At 50.2% G+C, this 21,368-nt stretch overlaps 1 protein-coding gene across 2 annotated transcripts in view; it reads left to right on the top strand.

Moving 5' to 3' along the window:
* The window catches only part of flt4 (fms related receptor tyrosine kinase 4), a 361,767-nt gene that overhangs the window by 308,047 nt on the left and 32,352 nt on the right, over positions 1 to 21,368 (top strand). For both annotated transcript variants that reach the window (XM_085996053.1, XM_085996054.1), the window contains 4 exons: positions 5,284 to 5,406; positions 7,851 to 7,962; positions 8,057 to 8,156; positions 20,145 to 20,250. In XM_085996053.1, the coding sequence (XP_085852179.1) occupies positions 5,284 to 5,406; positions 7,851 to 7,962; positions 8,057 to 8,156; positions 20,145 to 20,250 (441 nt within the window). The remainder of the gene's footprint in view (positions 1 to 5,283; positions 5,407 to 7,850; positions 7,963 to 8,056; positions 8,157 to 20,144; positions 20,251 to 21,368) is intronic.

Raw genomic sequence — 21,368 nt, 5'->3', positions numbered from 1 at the left:
GAGACTGAGGGAGGGGAGGAGTTCCACAGTTTGAGGGGAGACTGAGGGAGGGGAGGAGTTCCACAGTTTGGAGGGGCGACTGAGGGAGGGGAGGAGTCCCACAGTTTGAGGGGAGACTGAGGGAGGGGAGGAGTTCCACAGTTTGAGGGGAGACTGAGGGAGGGGAGGAGTCCCACAGTTTGAGGGGAGACTGAGGGAGGGGAGGAGTTCCACAGTTTGAGGGGAGACTGAGGGAGGGGAGGAGTTCCACAGTTTGAGGGGAGACTGAGGGAGGGGAGGAGTTCCACAGTTTGAGGGGAGACTGAGGGAGGGGAGGAGTTCCACAGTTTGAGGGGAGACTGAGGGAGGGGAGGAGTCCCACAGTTTGAGGGGAGACTGAGGGAGGGGAGGAGTTCCACAGTTTGGAGGGACACTGAGGGAGGGGAGGAGTTCCACAGTTTGGAGGGAAGACTGAGGGAGGGGAGGAGTTCCATAGATTTGAGGTGCTGGGAAAGAATGAGTTAATGTGGGAGCCGGTGCGATGAAACTCGATTGCAACACAGTGAGGACATGGGGAGGAAGGAGAGTGAGTGTGGGACGGGGAGAGTGAGTGTGGGACGGGGAGAGTGTGGGACGGGGAGAGTGCGGGACAGGGGAGAGTGTGGGACGGGGAGATGGCGGGTCGGGGGATTTGGAGTTTAGGGAGGAACAATGAAGGGAAATTCAGAGAACATGCTAGAGCAGCATTGATGAAAGAGACTAGAAAGGTTTTACAACTCTTGTGGTGTCCGAACAATCGACACTGACACATTTTTGGAGTTAGTTAAAGAACGTGCATTTCTATAGCACCTTTCACCACCTCAGGACGTCCCAAAGCACTTTACAGCCAAAAGTATTGTCACTGTTGTAATGTGGGAAATGCAGCAGCCAATTTGCACACAGCAAGCTCCCACAAACAGCAATGTGATAATGACCGGATAATCTGTTTTAATCATGATGGTTGAGGGATAAATATTGGCCCCAGGACACCGGGGGAAACTCCCCTGTTCTTCATCGAAATAGTGCCGTGGGATCTTTTACAACCACCTGCAACAGTGCAGCGCTCCCTCAGTACTGCCCCTCCAACAGTGCGGCACTCCCTCAGTACTGCCCCTCCGACAGTGCGGCGCTCCCTCAGTACTGCCCCTCCGACAGTGCGGCGCTCCCTCAGTACTGTCCCTCCGACAGTGCGGCACTCCCTCAGTACTGCCCCTCCGACAGTGCGGCACTCCCTCAGTACTGCCCCTCCGACAGTGCGGCACTCCCTCAGTAATGCCCCTCCGACAGTCTAGCGCTTCCTCAGTACTGCCCCTCCGACAGTGCGGTGCTCCCTCAGTACTGCCCCTCCGACAGTGCAGTACTCCCTCAGTACTGCCCCTCCGACAGTGCAGCGCTCCCTCGGTACTGCCCCTCCAACAGTGCAGCACTCCCTCAGTACTGCCCCTCCAACAGTGCAGCACTCCCTCAGTAATGCCCCTCCGACAGTCTAGTGCTTCCTCAGTACTGCCCCTCCGACAGTGCAGCGCTCCCTTGGTACTGCCCCTCCGACAGTGCAGTGCTCCCTCAGTAATGCCCCTCTGACAGTGCAGCGCTCCCTCAGTACTGCACTCCCTCAGTACTGCCCCTCCGACAGTGCGGCACTCCCTCAGTAATGCCCCTCCGACAGTCTAGCGCTTCCTCAGTACTGCCACTCCGACAGTGCGGTGCTCCCACAGTACTGCCCCTCCGACAGTGCAGTACTCCCTCAGTACTGCCCCTCCGACAGTGCAGCGCTCCCTCGGTACTGCCCCTCCAACAGTGCAGCGCTCCCTCGGTACTGCCCCTCCAACAGTGCAGCACTCCCTCAGTACTGCCCCTCCAACAGTGCAGCGCTCGCTCGGTACTGCCCCTCCGACAGTGCAGTCCTCCCTCAGTACTGCCCCTCCGATAGTGCAGCGCTCCCTCGGTACTGCCCCTCCAACAGTGCAGCACTCCCTCAGTACTGCCCCTCCAACAGTGCAGCACTCCCTCAGTAATGCCCCTCCGACAGTCTAGTGCTTCCTCAGTACTGCCCCCCCGACAGTGCAGCGCTCCCTTGGTACTGCCCCTCCGACAGTGCAGTGCTCCCTCAGTAATGCCCCTCCGACAGTGCAGCGCTCCCTCAGTACTGCCCCTCCGACAGTGCAGCGCTCCCTCAGTACTGCCCCTCCGACAGTGCAGCACTCCCTCAGTAATGCCCCTCCGACAGTCTAGCGCTTCCTCAGTACTGCCCCTCCGACAGTGCAGCGCTCCCTTGGTACTGCCCCTCCGACAGTGCAGCGCTCCCTCAGTAATGCCCCTCCGACAGTGCAGCGCTCCCTCAGTACTGCCCCTCCGACAGTGCAGCGCTCCCTCAGTACTGCACCTCCGACAGTGCGGCGCTCCCTCAGTACTGCACCTCCGACAGTGCAGCGCTCCCTCAGTACTGCACCTCCGACAGTGCAGCACTCCTTCATTACTGCACCGGGAGTGTCGGCCTAGATTTTTGTGCTCAAGTCCCTGGAGTGAGACTTGAACCCACAACCTTCTGAGTCAGAGGTGAGAGTGCTGCCCACTGAGCCACGGCTGACACTTAACTTCATCTTCGTGTGATTTAGACGGGAACACGAAACTAAGGGAGAAATCAATTGGGTTGTGTCCTTCCCAATTTACTCCCCTCCTTTCCTGAAGGCACAGACTCTCACTGGGATCCAGTTCCACAGGTCCCCACTGGGACCTCAGCTGTGTGTGAATCTTGACAGTGAGTGAGGAGGGAACTCGACGCATATTCTCCCAATGGTGTCCCCCGATATCCACAGCGTGGAGTGGCTGGTGGGGTGTCCCTGGAAAGTGTCAGGAGCAGGAATGCTGACTGATTGACCTCAGTAACCCAGGGGCACAGAGACCAATCATATCCCCACATCCCCTCGCCCAACTAAGATCAGCTCATTGAGGTGGTGATTTTCTTGCCAAAGCAAAGCACACGCATTCGGCCCATCGTGCCTGTGCCGGCTCTTTGAAAGAGCTCTCCAATTAGTCCCACTCCCCCCCCGCTCTTTCCCCACAGCCCTACATATTCTCCCCCTTCAAGTATTTAGAAACATAGAAACATAGAAGATAGGAGCAGGAGTAGGCCATTCGGCCCCTCGAGCCTGTTCCGCCATTCAATGCGATCATGGCTGATCATCCAAATTCAGTACCCTGTCCCTGCCTTCTCCCCATATCCCTTGATCCCTTTAGCCTTAAGAAATATATCCAACTCCTTCTTGAATATATTTAATGAATTGGCCTCAACTGCCTTCTGTGGTAGAGAATTCCACAGGTTCACCACTCTCTGGGTGAAGAAATTCCTCCTCATCTCTGTCCTAAATGGCTTACCCCTTATCCTTAGACTGTGACCCCTGGTTCTGGACTCCCCGACCATCGGGAACATCCTTCCTGCATCTAGTCTGTCCAGTCCTGTCAGAATTTTATAAGTTTCAATGAGATCCCCTCTCATTCTTCTAAACTCTAGCGAGTACAAGCCCAATCGACCCAATCTCTCCTCATACATCATTCCTGCCATCCCAGGTATCAGCCTGGTGAATCTTCGCTGCACTCCCTCCATGGCAAGAACATCCTTCCTCAGATAAGGCGACCAAAACTGCACACAATACTCACGATGTGGTGTCACCAAGGCCCTGTACAACTGCAGCAAGACATCCTTGTTCCTGTACTCAAACCCTCTCGCTACGAAGGCCAACATACCATTTGCCTTCTTAACCGCCTGCTGCACCTGCATGCTTACCTTCAGCGACTGGTGCACAAGAACACCAATTTATCCAATTCCCATTTGAAAGTTACTATTGAATTGGAGTTGAGGTGCAGATTGGCCATGATTTAACTAAACGGTGGAACAGCTCGAAGGGGCTGAATTACAGAGTATTTACAGCACAGAAACAGGCCATTCGGCCCAACTGGTCCGTGCCGGTGTTTCTGCTCCACACGAGCCTCCTCCCACCGCTCTTCATCTCACCCCCATCACCATATCCTTCTATTCCTTTCCCCCTCATGTGTTTATCCAGCTTCCCCTTAAATGCATCTACACTATTCGCCTCAACCACTCCCTGTGGTAGCGAGTTCCACACTCTCACCACTCTCTGGGTAAAGAAGATTCTCCTGAATTCCCCATTGGGTTTATCAGTGACTGTCTTATATTTATGGCCCCTAGTTCTGGTCTCCCCCAAAAGTGGAAATATTTTCTCTACGTCGACCCTATCGAAACCCTTCATAAACTCAAAGACCTCTATCAGGTCTCCCCACAGCCTTCTCTTTTCTAGCCTGTTCAGTCTTTCCCAGCCTACACCTGTTCCTGGTGTTCCTAGGGGGAAAAATTGAGTTGAGTTGCGCCCCCTTTAGCGCCCGGAAAAATTAGCGCCCCCCCCCCCACGGCTGAAATTGAGTGGTAACGCCCCAAGAGGGAAGCGATGCGCTACTGGAATCGCCCCGCCTCCCTCTTGGGGCGCTGTGAGCGAACATCGCGGGGCTACGTGCCGCAGCGCCACGCTCTACAGCACCTCGCACCGCGGTATTCAGGCCTCCCTCCCCTTAAAGTCGCAGTGCGACCCGGGACCCAGCTGGGCCCCCGGGGATCGGGAGTGCCGGCAAACGAGCCCGGCACACAAGAGAAATGCCGGGCTCACAGAGCACAGCCGGCACTCCGCGGGGGAGGGGGTGCTGGCCAGGAGGCCGGGGACGGCAACAGGAGCAGGTGCTGGCAGGCAGCCAGCAACAAAAATGGCCACCCGGCACCTCGCCTTTAACTAGCGCCTCCCCGGCCGCAGGTAGGCCCCCTGGACCCCGTCGGTCATTGCATCCAGCGGTAAGTCAGGGGGCGCTACCGAAGATCGTGGCCAGGGCGTGAGGGGGCGCTGCGCACGTGATGATGTCATCGCTGGCGATGCAGCGCCGTGGGGCGCTAAAAGTTACCGCCGCCGCTAAGCTCTCACTGAATTTCGCGGGAGGCGTTGGGGGCGCTGCGCCCGGGCACTAGTTGGGCGCTAACAGGAGGCACAAAGCAACCGAATTCTTCCCCCTTAGTCTTTAATATGGATTCAATGGGTCAGATTTTTGTCTTCACTGAAATGAATGGAAGGTAAATCGAGGGGGGGGAGGGGTGGTTTCCGCGATATCCCTGGCCACAATAACCGCCCCACAAGCAGTGAAGACAGAACTCTACCCTAATACGTGAAGCGCGCCACACATTGAGTGACTGGGAGCTGTGTTCAGTGTATTCACAGAGACCTGGCAGCTCGCAATATTCTCCTGTCCGAAAACAACGTGGTGAAGATTTGCGACTTTGGGCTCGCCAGAGATATCTACAAGGATCCCGATTACGTGCGAAAGGGAAACGTAAGTAGACGGGTCGGAAGCGACTGACTAGTACTTTGATTGGGCAAAGGTTATTAGGGGTTCGGGAACCAAAGCGGGTAAATGGAATTACGATTCGTGAACAAAATGATGAGGAGCTAAGAGTGGATAGGAAGGACCTGTTTCCCTTAGCAGAGAGGTCAATAACCAGGGGCCATAGATTGAAAGTAATTGGTAGAAGGATTAGAGGGGATTTGAGGAGAACTTTTTTCACCCAGAGGGCGGTGGGGGTCTGGAACTCACTGCCTGAAAGGGTGGTAGAGGCAGAAACCCTCATTGCATTTAAGAAGCACTTGGATATGCACTTGACGCTTGAAGTGCCGTAACCTACAGGGCTACGGACCAAGAGCTGGAAAGTGGGATTAGGCTGGAGAGCTCTTTGTCGGCCGGCACGGACACGATGGGCCGAATGACCTCCTTCTGTGCTGTAAATTTCTATGATTCTATGCTTCTACACACATAAAGTTATGATTTAATTGAATGGCGGAACAGGCTCAAAGGGCTGAATGGTGTAAGGGGTGGTGTGTGGGGTCAGCTTTGCCTCTGACTCCTGAGCGGTTCGAATCGCTCCCACTCCCTTGGTTCTAGACCTGGACTTATTTGGGGGTTGTAATGAAATTGCAGCAAACAACTGAATTTGATACAAGAACTTTGATTTTTATTTGAGACAAGAAAATATACACAACACAATAATCTTATCACTCTAAAAGGGGGGAACACTTCAGAATATGCGAGGGAGAATGACAATAGACAGAATACTTCACCCCTCCCAATCCCACTACACTAACTAGGTTGGACTCCAGAGGACCAGGAAAATGCTCACCAAACGCAGGAATAGTTTGTAGAGTGGGAAAAACTTGCAGATCTTCGGTTTCTTCCGAGTTGGTTTCTCGTTGGTCGCGGTGGCCCAGTATTACCTGATTGTTGGTAATATCGTTGGTTGTTTGTTTCTTGGGGCCCTTGGTTGCCGCGATTCCTCCCGTTCTCCTCCTGTTGTCCTTCCGTCGATTGATTGTCCCGAGGCTGATGTCTTTCGAATGAGCTGTGCCTCTTTCTGTGTCTGTCCGAACTGGACTACCGACTTCAATTCCCTGACTGAACAACCGTCTGTGTGTAAAAGCAGGCCTCAAATTATACCGTATTGAGGCCTTGCTTATCTGCCTGCCAAATCCTCTCTGTTCATTGTTAATTTTGGTGGGCTCGTTAACTTTAATAGTTTTACATTCTTTATCGAGTTTCGGGCTGGTCCCATCTACTTCTAATTGATTTTAAACTAGTTTCGGGATTGCTACGAAACCGGTTTAAGTGTGTGAAGTGGTTTTGGATGTTTCTCTGAGTGGTTTAAACTGTTGTCCGATTGTCTTCTCCTGCTGGGGCCAGGGTCCCTTTTGTTGATCAGTGGCATGTACAGTATTATTCATAATTTTGATGGCTCTGTATCTCTGGCGGGAACTGTCCTTCCGTTAGGCCTACTGTCTTTATGTAGAATAACTGAGATGATCCAGAACATTCCCAGACAATCTGGCTTATGCCAATACTCAAACTGTTTGTTTTACAGTGCCCAACCCAACTCCGTTGTTGCAGCCTCCCACAGGCCTGGACATGCCTTTTAAAAATAGCCAAAATCCTGGGGTTTTGATTTTAAGCCCCTTTTGGCCCAATATTCTTTCAAACAGTCCAAAATCTCTCCTTTTCTTGGTTTGGGGGAACCTGTAGAATTTTGCGAACCTTACACAGGCCTCCTCCTGTTCCTGTGTTATCATCCTGGGCACTAGGGCAAGCAAGTGTCCCGCTGCACACAAAGCCCTGAGGTTAGACGTGTGTCTCCAACAATAATGTTGGAGCTTCCAAATGCAAAGGGAGATTTTATGCCTTGATCGCCAAGGTTTTTCACAGTGAGAATGTCCTGGAGTGAGAGGGATAGATTCTTGTTGGGGAAGGGTATTGAGGGTTACGGAACCAAGGCGGGTAGATGGAGTTAGGTCACAGATCAGCTGAACGGCCTCTTCCTGTTCCTAGGTAATGGGGAGCGCAGCGAGCTCAGGGGAGGAACAGGTGACTGTGGACCTCTGGTTCCAAAGCTCTCCACCACTGGGGGTTTTCCTCGCCTCGTGTCGGGGTCTGTTGTAGACTCATTGATCAAGATTGATCGCCGTGATCAGTCAACAACTCCGTTATCGTTGGATCATGGGACTGCCGGGATGGTAGACGGTGAACGAGATGGACTAAGTTGATGGATAAATAATCCAGAGAACATCAGTTCAAATCCCACCATGGGCAGTTTGAGGATTTGAATTCATGTTTTTTTAAACCTGTAAATAAAAAGCTGGTCTCAGTAAAAGTGACCAGGAAGCTGCTGGATTGTCGCAAACTACTGCTGAGCTTTCACGTGATCATAACTCCTGATTTTTAACACTTTGTTTCAGGCCAGACTCCCGCTAAAGTGGATGGCTCCGGAGAGCATCTTCGACAAAGTCTACACCACTCAGAGCGACGTGTGGTCGTTTGGGGTCCTCCTGTGGGAGATCTTTTCTCTGGGTGAGTAGCGGTTCCTGTTCCAGTTCTTGTCTGAACGAGGCCGTCAGTGAACTCCTCCTTCACCGTACTGACTTCCCCCCCTCTCTCGTTCCAGGTGTCTCTCCCTATCCTGGGGTCCAGATCAACGAGGAATTCTGCCAGAGATTGCGGGAAGGCACCAGGATGCGGGCTCCGGAATACGCTACAGCAGAAATGTAATGGGAATGTCCCTGGAACCGCGGACATTACATAAATTTAAAACAGAAATAGACAGTTTCCTAGAAGTAAAGGGAATTAAGGGTGACGGGGAGTGGGCAGGAATTTGGACATGAGTCTAGGCTCGGATCGGACATGGCCCTGTGGGTAGCGGAGCGGGCCCAGGGGCCGTGTAGCCTGATCCTGCTCCTATTTCGTGTGTCTAATTCTGTTAGATTCAGGAGATGGTTCTGTGATAGTGGATTGGCGGTTCGGATCAGATCAGCCATGATCTCATTGAATGGTGGAGCAGGCTCGAGGGGCCGATTGGCCTACTCCTGCTCCTATTTCTTATGTTCTTATGTTCTTATGATACCGGGGCTAAAAGGGTTAAATTACGAGGACAGGCTACCCAGACTGGGCTTGTATTCCCTCGAGTTTAGAAGATTAAGGGGTGATCTAATCGAGGTGTTTAAGATGATTAAAGGAGTTGATGGGGTCGAGAGAGAGAAACTATCTCCTCTGGTGGGGGGAGTCCAGAACAAGGGGGCAGAACCTTAAAATTAGAGCCAGGCCGTTCAGGGGTGATGTCAGGAAACACTTCTTCACACAAAGGGTGGTGGAAATCTGGAACTCTCTCCCCCAAAAGCTGTTGAGGCCGGGGGTCAATTAGAAATTTCAAGACTGAGATCGACAGATTGTTGTTTGCCAAGGGTAATTTTTTTTTTTATTCGCTTCTGGGATCTGCGCGTCGCTGCAAAGGCCGGCATTTATTGCCCATCCCAAAGGGCTACGGAACCAAGGCGGGCAGATGGAGTTGGTCACAGATCAGCCTCGATCTAATTGAATGGCAGAACAGGTTCGAGGGGCTGAAAGGCCTCCTCCTGTGACTGTGTTCATGGAACCGATCCCTCAGATTCTGTTACAATCTGGTTGCATTACCTGTCAGAATATAGAACATAGAATCATAGAGTATAGAAGGAGGCCATTCAGCCCATCGTGCTTGTGCAGGATCTTTGAACGAGCTCTCCAATTAGTCCCACCCCCTGCTCTTTCCCCAGAGCTTTGCATTTTTTTCCTTTTCAAGTATTTATCCACATCCCCTTTTGAAAGTTACTATTGAATCTGCTTCCACCGCACTTTCAGGTAGCACGTTCCAGATCACAACAACTCGCTGTACCTGCCCTGGGAGTGTTTGATGGGACAGTGTAGAGGGAGCTTTACTCTGTATCTAACCCGTGCTGTACCTGTCCTGGGAGTGTTTGATGGGACAGTGTAGAGGGGGCTTGACTCTGTATCTAACCCGTGCTGTACCTGTCCTGGGAGTGTTTGATGGGACAGTGTAGAGAGGGCTTGACTCTGTATCTAACCCGTGCTGTACCTGCCCTGGGAGTGTTTGATGGGTTGATGGGACAGTGTAGAGGGAGCTTTACTCTGTATCTAACCCGTGCTGTACCTGCCCTGGGAGTGTTTGATGGGACAGTGTAGAGGGAGCTTTACTCTGTATCTAACCCGTGCTGTACCTGCCCTGGGAGTGTTTGACGGGACAGTGTAGAGGGAGCTATACTCTGTATCTAACCCGTGCTGTACCTGCCCTGGGAGTGTTTGATGGGACAGTGTAGAGGGAGCTTTACTCTGTATCTAACCCATGCTGTACCTGCCCTGGGAGTGTTTGAAGGGGACAGTGTAGAGGGAGCTTTACTCTGTATCTAACCCGTGCTGTACCTGCCCTGGGAGTGTTTGATGGGACAGTGTAGAGGGAGCTTTACTCTGTATCTAACCCGTGCTGTACCTGCCCTGGGAGTGTTTGATGGGACAGTGTAGAGGTGTTGTGTATGTACCTTTAAGGGAATAACTGGTCTCAGGCTGCAGTACCAGCAGTGACCACCCCTGTATAAAAGGCCCTAGCAGGCTTCTGTAGTTTCAGTTTCCAGGTTGTCTTCATTCAGTAAAGACTTGTTATAACAACTCCTGCAGTCCGTGTCTCAATTATACACGGACATAATACTGGCGACGAGTAAGAAACGAACTTACCTGCAACTCAGCAGCACCTCAGACGACGTTATTGAAGGTCGAAGCCAGAAGAAAGAAAAAAAAATAATCAAAAGAAACTCGAGAAACGGGCGTCGACCGTGGGCAACCGCCCTCCAAATCATCGAATTGAAAAGTGCAGGAGAGACTGTCGAGAGCCAGGCTTCGTTCTCCAGTCTGTGGTTTCCCAGCTAATCGGGCTGGTGGCAGGTAGTGCACTGATCCTTCCTGGGCTGCGGCGGGCTAGAGCTCGATCGGGTGGCTCTACAACGGGGCCGGGCAGCGAGTCGGGAAGCAAAGAGAGAGAGAGAGGGTTGAGCACACAGGGCGCGGCCGGTGCTTCGAAGCCGGGCAGCGTTCGGACCTAAGAAGAGGGAGGGAAGTGTCCCAGAGGGTCCGCTCCACGGCGGGAACGGTTCTTCAATTAACGGAGCAAATATTGTAGCGCGATAGAAAAATAAAAATACCGCGGAGAGCGGCGTTGGCAGCAGCGATTGGGGAGGCGCGAAGACCATAGGGCATCGCCATTACAGGATAGTAAAATAAATATAATCGCCAGCAACAGCGTTGGCAGCAGCGGCAGCGGCGGGAAAGCGCGGGAGGCGCCATCTTAACTCGGCGGGGAAGAAGGAAAAACGCGGGAGGCGCCATTTTGAATCGTCGGGGACAAAGGCAAAGCGCGGGAGGTGCCATCTTAGATTTTCAAGATGCCAAAGACTGGCGATATCACTGCCTTCGATAATGCAATAGAAGACTGGATCACGTATGTGGAAAGAGTCGAGGTATATTGCGAGGCAAACGAAATAGCCGATGAGAAAAAGGCATCGGTATTGCTAAATTTAATGGGCGCAAGAACGTACGGCCTATTGCGGGACCTGATTACTCCAGCCAAACCGAAGGCGAAGAGTTTTAACGAAATTGTTGCTATCCTACAGGAACACCTAAATCCTACACCGCTGCTGATAGCAGAAATATTTAAATTCCACAGGAGATATCAGCATAAAAATGAGAGCAATGCTGATTACCTTACGGAACTACGCAAGCTATCAAAGCACTGCCAGTTCGGAGCAGGACTGGCAGATACCTTACGGGACAAATTTGTCTGTGGACTCCTGAGTGAAGGAACCCAGAAGAGGTTACTCTCAGAGAAAGAGCTGACGCTAGATAAGGCTTTCAGCGTGGCAGTATCGTACGAAGCAGCAGCAAGGGGAGCTGCGGAAATACAACAAAAGCCACAGGAATACGGCACCCACGAAATGACACGGGGATTTGCAAAATGTTATCGCTGTGGCAGAACAAACCATGACCAGAAGGACTGCTGGTCCAAGGACAAAATATGCAGGCAATGCGGAAATATGGGACACATTGCACGAGTTTGCAGGTCTGGGAAGAAGACCAACGACAACAAAAAGGCTACTAAGGAACCGTACAGGAAGGTACAAATGATGACGGACAGTAGTTCCGAAGACCAGATGAGCGATAGTGAATCCGGGAACAAGAGACTAAGCTGTCTCAAACTTCACAACATAATCGCAAAAGAGGATCACCGAACCATTTGGGTCACCCTCACGATAGCAGGGTCCCAAGTCAAAATGGAATTGGATACAGGATCAGCTCTAACCATCATGAATCGACGAGACTACGAGCGGCTATTCTCACACATACCCTTGAGAGAGACATCCATTGTCTTGAGGACGTATACGGGGCAAAAAGTATACCCCAGAGGAAAAATAAGGGAGCCTGTCGAATACAACGGCAAGAAAATACGGAAATTGTATCTCTACATTCTGCAAGATGGTGGACCACCGTTATTGGGACGTGAATGGATCAGAAAGATAAGTTTAGACTGGCACTCCATTCAGGCACTGACGGTGGCTAGTAAAAAGGATGACGACGTCACTCCTGGACGATTGTCAACAATCTTAGCTGACGCCAAAGAGGTATTTCAACAAGAACTGGGCACTCTTAAAGGCATAACTGCCTCGATAAAAATAGAGGAGAATGCAATTCCCAAGTTTTTCAAAGCAAGACCGGTACCATATGCAATTCGCCCAGCCGTCGAGGCAAAGCTGGAGAATCTGGAGAATGCAGGTGTGTTATCTAAGGTAGACTGGAGCGAGTGGGCGACACCCATCGTTCCTGTCATGAAGAAAACGTTAAACAATAAATCTGAGGAGCCAAGGAAGGTTCGCATCTGTGGGGACTTCAAGGTGACGGTGAACCCAGTCCTTCACACAGTACAATATCCTCTTCCAAGGATAGAAGATATCTTCGCCTCACTATCTGGAGGGAAGCGTTTTACAAAAATTGACCTAGCACAAGCATATTTGCAGATGGAGGTTGAAGAATCCTCTAGGAAATATCTCACGATAAACACTCACAAAGGTCTTTACCAGTATAATCGACTGGTATTCGGAGTAGCATCAGCTCCGATGATATGGCAAAGAGCGATGGAACAAGTCCTGCAAGGGATTCCGGGGACTCAGTGTTACTTGGACGACATCCTAGTGACAGGTGAAAATGACAGTGAACACCTTGCCAACCTAGAGCAGGTGCTCACTAGACTACGTGAACATGGGCTACGAGCCAATCGCCCCAAGTGCGAGTTTTATTAGAAACAGATATCGTATTGTGGCCACGTGATTGATGAAGAGGGGTTGCATAAGTCCCCTGACAAAATTGAAGCGGTAGTTAAGGCTCCAGCGCCTGAAAATGTGTCGCAACTGAGGTCATTCCTCGGATTGGTGAATTACTACCATAAGTTTTTGCTGAATTTGTCCACAATTCTGCATCCACTGAACGCCCTACTACGAACAGGAGTAGCATGGAAATGGAGCGATGAATGTAAGCGGGCCTTTCAGAAGAGTAAGGACCTAATCACTTCAAGAGAAGTATTGGCTCACTACAACCCATCACTACCGATAAGACTGGCGTGTGATGCGTCTCCCTATGGCATTGGGGCGGTACTGTCACATAAATTCCTTGATGGTTCAGAGAGGCCGATAGCTTTTGCATCACGCTCGTTAACTTCAGCCGAGCGTAACTACGCCCAGATTGACAGAGAGGCCCTCAGCCTGGTGTGGGAGGTGAAGAAGTTCAATCACTACCTGCACGGTCAGAAATTTACTCTACTAACTGATCATCAACCTCTCGTCTCCATTTTCAACCCTCAGAAGGGCGTACCGATAATGACGGCACAACGGCTACAGAGGTGGTCCCTTTTCCTAGGGGCACACCAATATGACATCGAGTACAAAGGAACTAAACAGAATGGGAATGCTGATGGATTGTCACGCCTACCGTTGCCGATGGTGGAAGAAGAACTGGCAGTGGATCCAGTGGAGTTATTCCACTCGACTACAGTCGAATGTCTCCCTGTGACGAATGCAAACATAGAAAAGGAAACACGAAATGGCCCGACACTCTCCTGGGTCTATGATTTAACGGTGAAGGGATGGCCAGCACATGGCGAACCACTGCTGCCAGCATTCTCGCCGAGAAGAGAACAGCTGTCAGTGTGCAGAGGAACCTTGATGTGTGGATCCAGAGTAGTAATTCCACCCAAATTGAAGGATAGAGTGCTCAATGAGCTTCATGAGGGTCATCTGGGTGGGGTAAAAATGAAGAACTTAGCCAGAGCGTTTGTGTGGTGGCCGGGAATCGATAGAGAAATTGAAGAGATGACCAAGAGCTGTGCAGGATGCCAGAAGGTCCAAAACGCCCCACCACAAGCCCCTCTACATCCGTGGGAGTGGCCCTCATCTCCATGGCAAAGGGTGCACCTTGATTTTGCTGGTCCCTTTATGGACTCGATGTTTTTAATTGCGGTGGATGCACATTCAAAGTGGCCAGAGGTAATAAAAATGTCCTCAACCACCACAGAAAAAACTATCACAGTCTTACGAACCATATTCGCCAGGAATGGGCTGCCTGAACAGATTTGCTCTGACAATGGACCACAGTTTGTGTCTGAAGAGTTCCGGAGGTTCTTAAAGAACAATGGTGTTAAGCATTACACATCCGCCCCATATCATCCAGCCACTAATGGATTGGCCGAGAGGTTTGTTCAAACATTAAAGAAGGCTATCAAGGCAATGTGTAATGAAGATATACCCCTACAACACAAGGTGGACAACTTCTTGTTTGCCTACCGGAATGCGACACATGCGGTTACCAACCAAACTCCAGCCATGATGTTCTTCAATCGAAGACTACGATGCCGCTTGGATTTGGTTAAGCCAAACGTCAGAAGAGATGTGGAGAACAGGCAGTTTCAGAATATGAATGAAAGGCCGACCAGGAGTTTTAAGATAGGTCAACCAGTTTTGGCCCGGGACTACCGCACAGAGAAATGGCAGCCAGGAACGATCTGTACACGGCAAGGACCTCTAATGTATACCGTGGACATTGGAGAGAGCATTGTAAGACGCCATGCTGACCAGATTCTAGAGTCACGGGAAAACGTCAACTCCACACCACGATCTGATACACCTGGCAATGAAACCGAAGTACCAATTGCATCTACCGCAGAATCGGTGATATTGGAAGCAGATGAACCAAACAACGACATTGATCCCGACTCAACCTTGCCAGAAGAACCTGATATCCCAAAGAGGCGTTATCCAGACAGAATCAGGAAGCCTCCTCAAAGACTGAACTTATAATTGCTTAACTTCAACCAATGTATCTAGCAACCGTAATTGTAATTGTAATTAGTTATTATTTAGTTGTTAAATGAATGTTATGCACTGTTTATCTAAAAGGGGAGGAATTGTTGTGTATGTACCTTTAAGGGAATAACTGGTCTCAGACTGCAGTACCGGCAGTGACCACCCCTGTATAAAAGGCCCTAGCAGGCTTCTGTAGTTTCAGTTTCCAGGTTGTCTCCATTCAGTAAAGACTTGTTATAATCAACTCCTGCAGTCCGTGTCTCAATTATACACGGACATAATAAGAGGGAGCTTTACTCTGTATCTAACCCGTGCTGTACCTGCCCTGGGAGTGTTTGATGGGACAGTGTAGAGGGAGCTTTACTCTGTATCTAACCCGTGCTGTACCTGCCCTTGGAGTGTTTGATGGGACAGTGTAGAGGGAGCTTTACTCTGTATCTAACCCGTGCTGTACCTGCCCTGGGAGTGTTTGATGGGACAGTGTAGATGGAGCTTTACTCTGTATCTAACCCGTGCTGTACCTGCCCTGGGAGTGTTTGATGGGGACAGTGCAGAGGGAGCTTTACTCTGTATCTAACCCGTGCTGTACCTGCCCTGGGAGTGTTTGATGGGGACAGTGCAGAGGGAGCTTTACTCTGTATCTAACCCGTGCTGTACCTGCCCTGGGAGTGTTTGATGGGACAGTGTAGAGGGAGCTTTACTCTGTATCTAACCTGTGCTGTACCTGCCCTGGGAGTGTTTGATGTGACAGTGTAGAGGGAGCTTTACTCTGCATCTAACCCGTGCTGTACCTGCCCTGGGAGTGTTTGATGGGACAGTGTAGAGGGAGCTTTACTCTGTATCTAACCCGTGCTGTACCTGCCCTCGGAGTGTTTGATGGGACAGTGTAGAGGGAGCTTTACTCTGTATTTAACCTGTGCTGTACCTGCCCTGGGAGTGTTTGATGTGACAGTGTAGAGGGAGCTTTACTCTGCATCTAACCCGTGCTGTACCTGCCCTGGGAGTGTTTGATGGGACAGTGTAGAGGGAGCTTTACTCTGTATCTAACCTGTGCTGTACCTGCCCTGGGAGTGTTTGATGTGACAGTGTAGAGGGAGCTTTACTCTGCATCTAACCCGTGCTGTACCTGCCCTGGGAGTGTTTGATGGGACAGTGTAGAGGGAGCTTTTCTCTGTATCTAACCCGTGCTGTACCTGTCCTGGGAATGTTTGATGGGACGGTGTAGAGGGAGCTTTACTCTGTATCTAACCCGTGCTGTACCTGTCCTGGGAATGTTTGATGGGACGGTGTAGAGGGAGCTTTACTCTGTATCTAACCTGTGCTGTACCTGCCCTGGGAGTGTTTGATGGGACAGTGTAGAGGGAGCTTTACTCTGTATCTAACCCGTGCTGTACCAGCCCTGGGAGTGTTTGATGGGACAGTGTAGAGGGAGCTTTACTTTGTATCTAACCCGTGCTGTACCTGCCCTGGGAGTCAGACGGTTGTGGGTTCAACTCCCACTCCAGAAACTTGAGCACAATATCTAGGCTGACAGTCCCAGTGTAGTATTGAAGGAGTGCTGTATTGACGGAGGTGCCGTTTTTCCTGTTATGCCCCCTGTTCCCTCTCAGGTGGACGTAAAAGTTCCCATGACACTATTTGAAGACGAGCAGTGGTGGTGTTCCCATGCACCCGCTGCCCTTGTCCTTCTAGGTGGTGGTGGTCGCGGGTTTGGGAAGTGCTGCCAAAAAAGGCTTGGCGAGTTGCTGCGGTGCATCTTGTAGATGGTACACACTGTGCTAGCGTTGATGTAGAAGATCAGCCATGATCTTATTGAATGGCGGAGCAGGCTCAAGGGGCCGTATGGCCGACTCCTGCTCCTAATTCTTATGTTCTTACGTAAAAGGTGCTATATAAATGCAGGTTCTTTCTTTGTGAATGGGTCCTACCAGCATACTGCAGCTTCCTCATCTGAAAGTTGAAAATTCTAGAAGCCCTTTAACGATCAGATTGCTTCGGAAGGTCTTGATCTGTCTGGCTAAAGAGTTGGTGCAGGAGGGAGGGCTTTAGTTTCCTGGATCACTGGGCCTGCTTCTGGGGAAGGTGGGACTTGTACAAGTCGGACGGGTTGCACCTGAACCAGAGCGGGACAAATATCCTTGCGGGGAGGTTTGCTAGCACTGTTCGGGGGGGTTTGAACTAAAATGGCAGGGGGTTGGGAACCTGAGCAGGGAGACAGAGGAAAGGGAAACAGGGTTAAAAGCAAAAGATAGGAAGGAGAAAAACAAAAGTGGCAGTCAGAGAAATCAACGGTTTAAATCAAACGTGGCCATAGTAAATAATAACTCTAATAGGTCTAAGAGCGTTAAAAAAACAAGCCTGAAGGCTTTGTGGCTTAATGCGAGGAGCATTTGTAATAAGGTGGACGAATTGGCTGCGCAAATAGAGGTAAACGAATATGATTTGGTTGGGATTATGGAAACGTGGCTCAAGGATGGCCAAGACTGGGAACTCAACATCCAGGGGTATTCGATATTCAGGAAAGATAGGCAAAAAGGAAAGGGAGGTGGGGTAGCATTACTGGTTAAAGAAGGGATTAATACAATTGTAATGAAGGATATTAGCTCTGATGATGTGGAATCTGTATGGGTAGAATTGAGAAATACTAAGGGGAAAAAAACATTAGTGGGAGTGATGTATAGACCTCCAAACAGTAAGTCGGAGGTTGGGGATGGCATTAAAAGGGAAATTAAAGAAGCGTGCAATAAGGGCACAGCAGTCATCGTGGGTGACTTTAATCTACATATAGATTGGGCCAACCAAATTAGTAACAACACTGTGGAGGAGGAATTCCTGGAGTGTGTATGGGATGGCTTCCTGGACCAATATGTCGAGGAACCAACCAGAGATCAGGCCATCTTAAACTGGGTATTATGTAACGAGAAAGGATTAATTAGCAATCTTGTTGTACGAGGCCCCTTGGGTCGGAGCGATCATAATATGATCGAATTCTTCATTAACATGGAGAATGAAGTAGTTGACTCAGAGACTAGGGTCCTAAATTTAAATAAAGGAAACTACGATGGTCTGAGGAGTGAGTTGGGTAGGATTGATTGGGGAATGGCACTCAAAAGGTTGACGGTGGATAGGCAATGGCAAACATTCAAAGACCGAATGGATGAGCTACAGAATTTGTTCATCCCAGTTTGGCATAAAAGTGAAACAAAAAAGTGACTCAACCGTGGCTAACAAGGGAAATTAGGGATAGCATAAGATCCAAGGAGACGACATATAAATTGGCCAGAAAAAGCAATAATCCTGAGGATTGGGAGCAGTTTAGGATTCAACAAAGGAGGACAAAGGGATTAATTAAGAAAGGGAAAATAGAATATGAGAGTAAGCGTTCAGGGAACATAAAAACTGACTGTAAAAGCTTTTATAGATATGTGAAGAGAAAAAGATTGGTGAAGTCAAGCGTAGGTCCCTTACAGTCAGAATCAGGGGAATTTATAATGGGAAACAAAGAAATGGCAGACCAACTAAATTCATACTTTGGTTCTGTCTTCACAAAGGAGGACACAAATAACCTCCCATGATGCCGGGGAACATAGGGCCTGATGAAAGGGTGGAACTGAAAGAAATCAGTATTTGTAGGGAAATGGTGTTAGGAAAATTGATGGGACTGAAGGCCGATAAATCCCCAGGGCCTGATGGTCTACATCCCAGGGTACTTAAGGAAGTGGCCCTAGAAATAGTAGATGCATTGCTGGTCATCTTCCAGAACTCGATAGACTCTGGAACAGTACCCATGGATTGGAGGGTAGCTAATGTTGCCCCACTATTCAAAAAAGGTGGTAGAGAAAAAGCGGGGAATTATAGACCGGTAAGCCTGACATCGGTAGTGGGGAAAATGCTAGAATCTATCATAAAAGATGTAATAGCAGAGCACTTGGTAAGCAGTAACAGGATCGGACAAAGTCAACATGGATTTACAAAAGGTAAATCATCTTTGACTAATCTACTGGAATTTTTTGAGGATGTAACTGGTAAAATTGATAAGGGAGAACCAGTGGATGTGGTGTATTTGGACTTTCAGAAGGCTTTCGATAAGTTCCCACATAAGAGATTAGCGTGCAAAATTAAGGCACATGGGATTGGGGGCAAGGTATTGACTTGGATAGAGAACTGGTTGGCGGACAGAAAGCAAAGAGTTGGAATAAACGGGTCTTTTTCCAAGTGGCAGGCAGTGACTAGTGGGGTACCGCAAGGATCGGTCCTAGGACCCCAGCTGTTCACAATATATATTCATGATCTGGACGAGGGAATTGGATGTAATATCTCCAAATTTGCAGACGACACAAAGCTGGGTGGGAGGGTAAGCTGTGAGGAGGATGTCGTGAAACTCCAGTACGATTTGGACAGATTGGGTGATTGGGCAGAAACATGGCAAATGCACTATAATGTGGATAAATGTGAGGTTATCCACTTTGGTGGCAGAAACAGGAAGGCAGATTATTATTTGAATGGCAATAGATTGGGAGAAGGGGAAGTGCAAAGAGACCTGGGTGTTCTTGTGCACCAGTCGCTGAAGGTAAGCATGCAGGTGCAGCAGGCAGTTAAGAAGGCAAATGGTATGTTGGCCTTCGTAGCAAGAGGGTTCGAGTACAGGAACAAGGATGTCTTGCTACAGTTGTACAGGGCCTTGGTGAGACCGCACCTTGAGTATTGTGTGCAGTTTTGTTCGCCTTACCTGAGGAAGGACGTTCTTGCCATGGAAGGAGTGCAGCGAAGATTCACCAGGCTGATACCTGGGATGGCAGGAATGACGTATGAGGAGAGATTGTGTCGATTGGGCTTATACTCACTGGAGTTTAGAAGATTGAGAGGGGATCTCATCGAAACTTATAAAATTCTGTCAGGCCTGGACAGACTAGATGCAGGAAGGATGTTTATGATGGCCAGGGAGTCCAGAACCAGGGGTCATAGTCTAAGGATAAGGGGTAAGCCATTTAGGACTGAAATGAGGAGGAATTTCTTCACCCAGAGAGTGGTGAACCTGTGGAATTCTCTGCCACAGAGGGCGGTGGAGGCCAGTTCATTAAATATATTCAAAAAAGAGTTGGATATATTTCTTAAGGCTAAAGGGATCAAGGGATATGGGGAGAAGGCAGGGACAGGGTACTGAGTTTGGATGATCAGCCATGATCTCATTGAATGGCAGAGCAGGCTCGAGGGGCCGAATGGCCTACTCCTGCTCCTATCTTCTATGTTTCTATGTTGCTATGTCTGGCGATTAACTAACAAGGGACTTCATTGTTTATTTGCCAGCTATCGCATAATGCTGGGCAGCTGGCAAGGGGAGCCGAAAGACAGGCCAACCTTCTCCGATCTGGTGGAGCTCCTCGGAGATCTGCTGCAAGCTAACGTCCAACAGGTAGGTCACCTGAGATACATCACCTGGTCTGGTCACCCGTGACTGCAGCTGACTCAGCCCAACGAACAGTGAATTTGTTAAATAGTTTGAACAGATCAGTTCAATACGACACGCCCCAGGACAGGGGCAGTCCTACAGGATCCTTTTGAATAAAATTGCCGTCAGGGGACTGAATTAATTCCCAGTGACTTCTTATTGGGTTTTCGTCTCCCAATTTCCTCCGCTCCTGAAGGCACTGACTCTCACTGGCTACCATTCAGCAGAATTCAGCCACCTCTCCCAAATTGCCACTCTTCCCCTGTGAAGCAGGCCACTGAGTGGCATCCCTGGGATCCAGCCGACCTGAGCCTAGTCCTGTCCTCAACCAACATCCGCTTCTGCCTCTTCCAGCAGGATTTGCTGGGCAGGGATCGGGGGCGGGAAGCCCGGCTTTGGTTGGCCCTTGTGTGACATTCCCTAATTCAGGAGACGTGACATGTGGGAAGTAGGAGGAACAGGTGACTTTGGACCTATGGTTCCCAAAGCTCGCCACCACCACAGCTGTCTACAGCCATTCCTCAGCGGGGAACATTCTGACCTCTGAGTCAGAAGGTCACGGGTTCAAAGCCCACTCCAGAGACTTGAGCACACAATCCAGGCCAACACTCTCAGTGCTGTGCTAGTTTCACTCAGTGTACCACCACCTTCTTAGGGGATAGGCAATAAATGCTGGCATTGCCAGCGCTGCCCATATCCCAAGAAATCTCAGTTTGTTTTGCTCTGTACCACCCTGGGGGAGGCATTTACGAGCTTTGAGGGATCTTCCAATCATTTTCTTATGATGTCAAAGCACCTCTGGAGAGGTCATCCCAAGATCCTCGGGAATCCCCCCACCACTCCCCGGTGCCAGTGCTGCACTGTCGGAGGGGCAGTACTGAGGGAGTGCTGCACTGTCGGAGGGGCAGTCCTGAGGGAGCGCTGCACTGTCGGAGGGGCAGTACTGAGGGAGTGCTGCACTGTCGGAGGGGCAGTACTGAGGGAGCGCTGCACTGTCGGAGGGTCAGTACTGAGGGAGCGCTGCACTGTCGGAGGGGCAGTACTGAGGGAGTGCTGCACTGTCGGAGGGGCAGTACTGAGGG

Source organism: Somniosus microcephalus, chromosome 8 (genome assembly GCF_052327205.1).
Source record: "Somniosus microcephalus isolate GS21.2 chromosome 8, FLI_Smic_1.0, whole genome shotgun sequence".
NCBI classification, from domain to species: Eukaryota; Metazoa; Chordata; class Chondrichthyes; order Squaliformes; family Somniosidae; genus Somniosus; species Somniosus microcephalus.
This window is presented reverse-complemented; position numbering and strand designations above follow the sequence as displayed.